The 9506-nt window shown below is 37.2% G+C and overlaps 1 protein-coding gene across 1 annotated transcript in view; it reads left to right on the top strand.

The window, feature by feature from the left end:
• LOC149190758 (beta-adaptin-like protein B) overlaps positions 1–9506 on the top strand; it is a 185535-nt gene that overhangs the window by 61894 nt on the left and 114135 nt on the right. The window contains exons 3-4 of the mRNA XM_089412261.1: positions 7–120; positions 314–564. Of these exons, the coding sequence (XP_089268387.1) occupies positions 7–120; positions 314–564 (365 nt within the window). The remainder of the gene's footprint in view (positions 1–6; positions 121–313; positions 565–9506) is intronic.

Genomic DNA, 9506 nt, shown 5'->3' with positions numbered 1-9506 from the left:
TTGCAGGATTCCCAAGATCCAAATCCTTTGATTCGTGCTCTAGCTGTACGAACAATGGGTTGTATTCGGGTTGACAAAATCACAGAGTATTTGTGTGATCCGCTTCAAAGATGCCTCAAGGTAATGTACCCTTTTTGATGAACAATTAATTGGCATGTTCGATTTGTCAGCTGATTTTGACTAATTCTATTTCTACTGAAGTTCCATGAATACATTCCCTGCACTTTGATAGCTCATTGCTACACTGTTCTCGATGTCTTCAAATAACTTAGATTTCTTAAAAGGTTATTTATTTTGTCTTGTCAACATCTAGGATGATGATCCTTACGTGCGAAAGACGGCTGCTATATGTGTTGCTAAACTTTATGATATTAATGCTGAACTGGTGGAGGATAGAGGGTTTCTAGAGACTCTTAAGGACTTGATTTCAGACAGCAATCCCATGGTTGTAGCGAATGCCGTGGCAGCACTGGCAGAGATCCAAGAAAACAGTAGTAGAGCAATATTTGAAATTACTAGTCACACACTTTTTAAACTTTTGGCAGCGCTCAATGAATGCACTGAGTAAGTTTCTTTCTAGCCGCAATTCTAGTTTTGTTTCATTAAATAAGGTCACTCCTTTGGAAGTCTTCTTTTTATATCAATTATTTGTGTTTGAAGATTCTTGCCTGATGGAATATGTTTCTCATTCTCAATGAGCAGTTTATTATGAACTAATAAGGTAACTTCTTGACAATGAGGTTCCATGCAGAATTTATCAATGAAAGGGAAAGATGGTGTGAATGTGTATGCTGTCTTTATGAAACATCATTGTTATGCTGCTTCCAGTATTTAAAGTGAGAGTAGAGTGTAGAACAAGAGAGCCTTTCTTGACACCTTTATTATGAGCAGGCTGTATCAATAGTCTCTGCAGAAGATAAATGCTTTAGTAGTAGTATCATGTAAATGAAAGTTCTTAGATTTATTTGCAACCCTAATTTTTTTTTGAAAAATACATTTTATATTAACACAGAAATACGTACAAATGAAAGGCAAAGGTGGAATCAATGTCACATGGTTCGGGTTTGAATTCGAGTTCGACAATGATTAGGTTTGGTTTGAGTTCGAATTTTTTGATGAGGTTCACCATTAGGTTTGTCTATATATATGCACATATATTAACTTAAAATGAATTATAGGATAAAATAGTAAGAAATCAACATCAATAACATCAAAAATGTTATCACGGACATGGAAACTGCAAGGATAAATTACAAGTTTGAGTTGTGACATGAAGTTATGAGTTTTGATCTATGGACTTAATCAATGGTTATAAGGTTCGATGAGGTTCGCCGAACCTCAAATTTTTTTTAAAGTTCGCCAAATTCGAACCTCAAGGTTAAAGTTCGACAAACCTTGTGACATAGGGTGGAATTCTATAGACAATGGAAAATCATATCCTCTTCCTAAGTGCTACTAGAGCAGAAAAAAATCTGAATAAGCTGATGATCTAATTCAATTGCATTTCTAATCAGAAGAAAGCTTTTTGCCACCCATTGCATACACCCTTCCTCCCATAATTAACGAAAATATGCTTGCATCTTAATCTTCAGATAGTGTGTAAGGCAGTGATTCTGAAGCAGTGTCAAATTTGTGGAAAAGTAGAGAGTACTAGATAACTCTGGCCCCCAAATTGCTGCTCTCCAATGCACCTTTGTTCGAAACAAAATTGTTTGCTGATTATAAATGTGCTGCCAATAATCACTGGAAAATCTGTAAGTTACCAGATCTGGCACAGGGGGGTCCAGGATCCATGGATCCGCGGATCTGATCCAGATCCGCTTGGATCAGTGAAGGAAACAGCCATGTGGCGAATCACGATTTGCTGGAAATGGATCCTTTTGAATTCGTTTTGGTTTGACCTGGGGTTTGTTCTGAAATTTGGTCTCACACTGTAGACCCGCTTCAACATACTGCAGTATGGTCAATTTCTGCACGTACTTTCCATATCACTGACCAGATCGATTTTAACCGTCGAGCCTCATCTCTGCATTGTGGTGTTGTGCAATTTACTCCACCAAGCGACTGGGAAGTCGACAATTCCATTATCCATTTTCCATACTTGTGTCATCGAGCAAACATGCCTTGCGATGGAAGTGTCAGCTGTTTCGACTTGCTGTGGACTATAGAGCATCATTGGTTACGTCCAGCTGCTGAACATGGGCACAACATCGCTGGTTGTAACTCTCTGCCCACGAGCCATGATTTCCTTTTTTCATGTTATTTTTTATTTCGTATAGTTTATATGTATAACAGAATATAAATGCAAATACAAATCACGTTCCAATCATGATTTCTTTTTTTGTTTTTTTCATGTTATTTTTTATTTAATATAGTTTATATGTTATAACAAATTTAAATGCATAATACCAATCGTATTCCAATTATATATATTATTAATTTATAACTTATATTTTGAATGAAAAGTTAATTGTTAATTTATATGTAATATATTAATAATTTAAATTATAATTATAATTATACACACACACACACACACACATATATATATATATATAAAATTTAATAAATTATAATTTTATATTTTTATATATAGGGTTTCAAACTAATGTCGAACCTTATCCAAACCTCATGGAAAATTTTGAACTCAAATCGAATTTTTTCATTGTCGAACTTGAATTCAAACCCAAATCATGTGACATTGCAGACAACAACAGACAACGATTCGCCAAGGAGGTTCTAACGATTAGTATAGTGATCATGGATGAGACACTCATTTTTGTGCTAACTATTGTCATTTATGATATTATCCTTTTTGTACGAGGGAGGATGCATCATTTCAGTGTTTATCTTCATATTTATAATATATCTAATGATTTCAGTTCTAAATGTTGTGATTTATAAATGAATTTGGTTTTTGAACTCTAAAAGTATTTTTTAAAATTTAAAAAATATTATTATATTTTTTGTAGCTGACATATCGTTGCCGTATCTGGATCCTGGGTTTTCAAAAATCTAGCGGATCCGGATCTGTATCCGAATACTGGTAACTCAGTCTGCATTCTTAAAATATATGACTCTAGTTGGCCACAAACTAAGTAAAGCCTGTCTGTTGGTTCTCTTTTTGCCAAGCATGCCTTTGCTGGCAACCCTTGATCGACGACAAACCCAACAAAGGTCTGCAGTTTATAGGTAAGGTGAATAGACCATACAAAGCAATGTTCCACCAAGTTTCTGGGACAGGGGACAACAAGAGAGTATTTGTTGACACCTTTATTATGAGCAGGCTGTCTCAATAGTCTCTGCAGAAGATAAATGTTTTGGTAGTAGTATCATGTAAATGAAAGTTCTTAGATTTATTTGCAACTCTGATTGTTTTTGAAAAATACATTTTATATTAACACAGAAATATGTAGAAATGATAGGCAAAGGTGGAAGGGTATAAACAATGGAAGATCATATCCTCTTCCTAAGTGCTACTAGAGCAGAAGAAAATCTGAATAAGTTGACGAAATCAGAAGAAAGCTTTTTACCACCTATTGTGTACACCCCTCTTACCATAATTAACAAAAATATGTTTGCATATTAATCTTCAGATAGTGTGTAAGGCGGTGATTCTGAAGCAGTGTCAAATATGTGAAAAAGCAGAGGACTAGATACATCTGGCCCCCAAATTGCTGCTCTCCAGTGCACCTTGCCTCGAAACAAAATTGTTTGCTGATTCTAAATCTGCTGCCAATAATCACTGGCAAATCTGCAACCTTAAAATATTTGCTTCTCCAGTTGGCCACAAACTAAGTAAAGCCTGTCTGTTAGTCCTCTTTTTGCCAAGCGTGCCTTTGCTGGCAACCCTTGATCGATGACCAACCCAACAAAGATCTGCAGTTTATAGGTAATGTGAGTAGACCATACAAAGCAATATTCCACCAAGTTTCTGGGACAGGGGGATGCGTGAATGGGGAGACACACGGTGGACATGTGGGAGCACCCCCAAATTTATAGGGGAATTGAGGGGGGATGGGGGGACATTGCGGTGTGTGTGTGGGTGCTAAACATGATTTAAATTCAAATTCAATAATGAAATATATTGATTCATACATCATAAATGATTCAATGAAATAGAAATAGTAAATTATTGTCTACATTGATTTAAATCTTTCATTCATTATTCTAGAAACTGTTTAGTATACTAAGAAAAATAGTAGATATTGAAGTCTAAAAACTGGAATGGTAAATTGAATTTGCTCAAACTCAAAAATAGTAAAAAGTGACAGAGTCAAAGACTTGGTCTAAGGTCATCAATGTCTAAAGTCAAGTAAAAAGTGACAGAGTCAAAGACTTGGTCTAAGGTCATCAATGTCTAAAGTCAAGGCTCAAAAGTCAAAACTAAAAATAAAGAATGGACAATGAACCAATGTTATTAGAATAGGAATGCTACTAATCGCACTGGTCGACCCCAAAACTGGGAACTAGAAAAAAAAACTAGACCAAAAAACTGATCAACCAAAAACTACATAAATATTCAAATTTTGAAAAAAATACTTAAATATTCATGTGCATCCATATGAATCCAAACCATTATACACAAATATGCAAAGTTTCTCATATATATAAGAAGGGTGCATATAACCAAAATAGCACCAAGTGCAATCCATATTTGAAAAAAAATACATCAACAAAGAGGCTCTAGATGGCCTCTATAGTCCAAAAAAATTCATGCTACAACAAATACGTAAGTATCATAAATAATCAATTCATATATTGGAATCCCCATCATTAATATCACACTCTAAACATTAAATTAAGATAGAAAAAACATAGCATGTCAAGTCGAGATTTTATTTGAGTGATAGGTACAATTTTACTAGGGTCATGACAGAGGAGTTCAATAATCAATGCCACCAACATCGAGGTACATAGAGGGCTTGGTGCTCTTGATTAAATGCTAGTTCCATACCCTCATACATGATAGAATGCAATGGAAATGTTGCAATTCCCCAAATCTAGAAATCTTGAAAACTGTTAAGTCTGCTGGATTTTGAGCGGGATCTAAAATTCTACTTTCCCCATATGAAATCCAATGAGGTTAGAACCACTCCCAAACATCCTGAGGCAATAAATGGTAATGTTAAAAAATTAAGTAAAAGGATTACTTTAAGAATTTAACATTACCATTAATTACATAGCATTAGTAGGGTCCTCGGGTTGAAGGTTATGCTTCCCCACTTATAAATTATTGTTTTAAAAAAAATTAATGGGGGATTGCCAACCCTTTTTGAGGGGTGGTACCCACAAGCACCCCTTTTGGGGAAACACGTCCCCCACATTGGGGAAACGTTTCCTTTGTTAGAAAAATGTAACTAGGATTGATCATCATAATTATATTTGTACTTGTATCAATGCAAATTTTATGAAAAACAAAAGAAAAGAGAAAAAGAAAATTTCATTATTATTATTTTTCTAGATATGCATGTTCTTCAAGCTTCTAGGGTTTCTTGACTCAATAAGAAATTTTGTCATAATTCAAAGTCCCTTTCGGGCATTTTGTAATCAAAAGAAATTCTTATTTTTGAGTCCAGAAGACTCTATTTGACCCCAAGTCCAAGTCGGCCCTACCAAAGAGAAGTCGGCCTAAAGGACCTAATTCGATCACGTGGAAGACTACATAAAGGAGAGACTTTGACCTCATTTCGACACATTCACTCACAAGCTCGATCTTCAAGCAAGAGAAGCAAAATCAAGTGCGAAAGGACAAGAAGAAGATGAGAAGGACAAGCAAGAAGAAAGATGCATGTATTTTGGCATCTCTAGCTCACACGTGCGAAGATTCTGGGGCATCTATACAAATTGCAGGGCCAATTTTTTTTTGAAGTTGTAAGGCCAAAGTTTTGAGTAGTTGCTGTTGATTTCTGGTACCATCGGATGTGCTCTAAGTCTCAAATTTTGCAGGGAGGCTTGGCCACATGCATTCTCCAATACCCAAAAATCGTTTTGGGAAATCCTCCCGGGAGACAGTTTTATAAAATAATTAATTATTTTTAATGGGTCCCTAAGTCTAAACTTAGGAAATTAAAATAATTTATGTGTATTAATCTAAACTGTGGATGAAACATCTAGAAGAAGTCGAAGATCAAGTCAACATGATTCTAGCTATTGATTATGATCTAATTTGGGCCGTTGATTGATCAACGAGACGATTATAAGAGAATGCTTGATGGGCACTTGGAGAACACACTAGAGGCAGATACTCAATTACCCGAGTAAGATCGATTTTCTCATTGGTCGAAGTTTGATAAGAGAAAATCGAATTAGAGGGAGAGTTGTAGGTGAGAAAGAGAGAGAGAGGGTATCAACATTAGTCAAGAGTGCAAGGAAAGAAGACGCAGAGCAAAGGGAGGACAGTGCAAACGCTGTGACGCAGAGAAAGACAACGTAGGGGCAGTTTGACGCTGGAATTGGGTGGGCAGTTTGACGCTGGGACAACGTGGGAAGGTTGACGCAGTGAGACGCAAAGGGAAGAGAAGCACTTCTCTTGGATCAGAAACTTGTTAGGAAGCGTCTGTAAATTTTCTCACAGAGAATCCTCTTCTATTTTGCTGGTTGTATCTTGTACATGAGATTTTTGCTGAAGAATAATAAAGAAACCTTCATCTGCTGCACCGGTTTTCCCACATTGGGTTTTTCCGGTGATGATTGTCCAAAAATAACTGTGTCATCGTGGTTATGTTTGTGCCAGTATTTTTCTTTGCATTTACTTTCTGCAGTATTTTAATTGTGAAGGCTACAATAGAATTTATTTCAATATTTGTTGTAAGAACACTATGAATAACTTACTTCTGAGTTAATAAGTAGAAGAAATAATATTAATCATTGCAGTTGGATTTCTATTTAGAAATTGTCACATGGTATAGGAGCTAAGGTGAAGCAAGAAGAAAAGAGCCGGAAGACCCAACGTTGAAGGAAGAAAGGAATTCGAAATTCCTGCAGAGGCAGTAATTCGAATCCCCAGAGGGTTTGCGTAGTTCAAGCCAGGAGGACTAGATTTTCGTGGTAAAAGCTCTCTCTGAGTGAGTCAACAGAGAGGTAAGATTTCTAATCGAAATCAGTCAGCTGCAGAAGGAACAACACAACAAAAGATTCAGCGAAGAGGGGTTTCTCTGGTAGGATGCAGTTTTTCCTGCAACAGTTACTGGGGCAAGGTAGCATCTGAAATCGGTTGAAAATAACACAAAGATGGATACTCAAAGTGTCTTAGAATTGTCTTCTAGATTAGAAGAATAATTCACATGCTTAGCAAATTCAACGTTAGCTGATGTTTGGTACATTGATAGCAGGGCTTCAGCTCATATGACTGGAGAACGAGAACATTTCTTGAGCTATCAAGAAGAACAAATGGACTTCCAGATTACTATGGGAAACATAACAAAGTGTAGTCCAATAGGGGGAGGCATCATAATTTTTCAGGTGGAAGCAGGGTCCAACATTCGAGCCATAAATGTTTTGCATATGCTAGAATTAGGAATGAATTTGATTTCAGTGTCCCAGTTACAGGACAAGGGATATGATGTATACTTCATAGGAAAAAAAAATATACGTCAAGCATCCAAGCCGGAAGAAGAAGAGACCAATTGGGACTCGAAGCAACAAATTGTACAGGTTGCAGCTTGAGTCTCCAATGGCATTGATAGGCAGCAACTATAATGGTGAAAATGAATGAAATGAATTATGGCACAGGCGAATGGGACACTTACACCATGTAGCAATGAGAATGCTCAGAGAGACTGTAACAGGAGTACCAACTCTTAGAAGTGAGCATGATTACTTATGCAGAGGATGCGTGCTGGGGAAGTATGCTAAAGCAACTTTTTCCAGAAGTAACAATAGAGCAGATTGTGTATTGGGACTGATACACTCAAATATCTGTGGTCCAATGTCCACAAGAGCTCTTAGTGGTGGCGAATACTTCGTCACCTTTATTGATGATCACTCTAGAAAAATCTGGATCTATTTCTTAAAGACCAAGGATGAGCTCTTTGATTGATTCAGAGAGTTTAAGGCTCTCGTTGAAAATATGACAGGGAAAAAGATTAAGGTATTGCGTTCAGATAATGGTGGAGAATATATGGACAAAGACTTCACAAATTTTTGTGCAAAAGAGGGCATCAAAAGAGAGTGGATAACTCCATATAATTCAGAGCAGAATGGAGTAGCAGAGCGGAAAAATAAAACTAATGTTGGGGTAGCCAAAGCTATGTTGTCTGATTTCTTATCTGCAGAAGCTTGCAACACGATGATGTATGTCCAGGATAGAACTCTTCATAGAGCATTGGGGACGAAAACACTTGAAGGAGTCTTTACATGGAAGAAGCCGAAAGTCAGTCATCTCAGAATATTTGGAAGCGTGGCATATTGTCACATTCCAGACGAGAAGCGCAGTAAATTGGATCAGACTGCAGAAAAGGGGTATCTCGTAGGATATAGCGAGACCTCAAAGGCATACAAAAGCTACATTCCTAGCATCAGGAAGATTGTAGTGAGATGGGATGCGAAATTCATGGAGAATAGAGCTTTCAAGAAATCTTGAGGGATGCCAACAGAAGGTCAGTCAATAGATGTTCCATTAGTCTAGCAACAGCAGGGGCAACAAGGAGGACATACACCTGGATCGAGTATATTGACCAGTACCAGTATTTCCTCAGATGAAGGAAAGGCAGATAGTTCTCAGCAGATGGAACGACATGATCAGGAGGAGTTGATTGAGCCTCCCACCACCAGTGGTAGAACTAGCAGGGAAGTACGACAGACACTGAGGGACGCAGAGGAGTTTGTTGGAGCTCCTAGAACTGAGAAAAGGCAGCGGAGACAAACTGACAGATAGGCATTGGTAGCTCAGGTTGAAGAACCCTCTAGCTTTCAGGAAGCTGTTCAACAACAAGTTTGGGTTGATGCCATGGTAAAAGAGTACAATTCTATCATGAAGAATGATGTCTGAGAAGTAGTATCTATACCAGAGGATAGATTAGTTGTAGGATCAAGATGGATATACAAGATCAAGTATGCTGTAGATGGTAGTATAGAGAAGTACACAACTAGGTTCGTGACAAAGGGGTACACACAAAAAGAAGGAATAGACTATGAAGAGACCTTTGCCCCACTTACCCATTATACCTCTATTGGATCCATTATATCCCTAGTAGCTCAAATGGGATGGGAGATTCACCAGATGGATGTCAAGACAACATTCTTAAACGATGTGATAGAAGAGGAGGTGTATATAGAACAACCTGAAGGCTTCGAAACTTATGAGAAGAGAACTCATGTATGTAGATTAAAGAAAGCCTTGTATGGGCTCAAGCAGGCACCCAGAGCATGGTATGGTCAGATTGATAGTTACTTGCAGTAGTTGGTATTTGTCAAGAGTGATGCTGATCCCAATCTCTACTATTTGATTGTAGAGAATGAGCCACTTATTCTGGTATTATATGTTGATGAATTGTTTTTAATAG

This window comes from Pinus tabuliformis, chromosome 3_1 (genome assembly GCF_031772625.1).
Source record: "Pinus tabuliformis cultivar Carrire ecotype Pingquan chromosome 3_1, CPIR1, whole genome shotgun sequence".
Lineage (NCBI taxonomy): Eukaryota > Viridiplantae > Streptophyta > Pinopsida > Pinales > Pinaceae > Pinus > Pinus tabuliformis.
The sequence above is the reverse complement of the archived record's forward strand: the minus strand, read 5'-3'. Positions and strand labels throughout refer to the sequence as shown.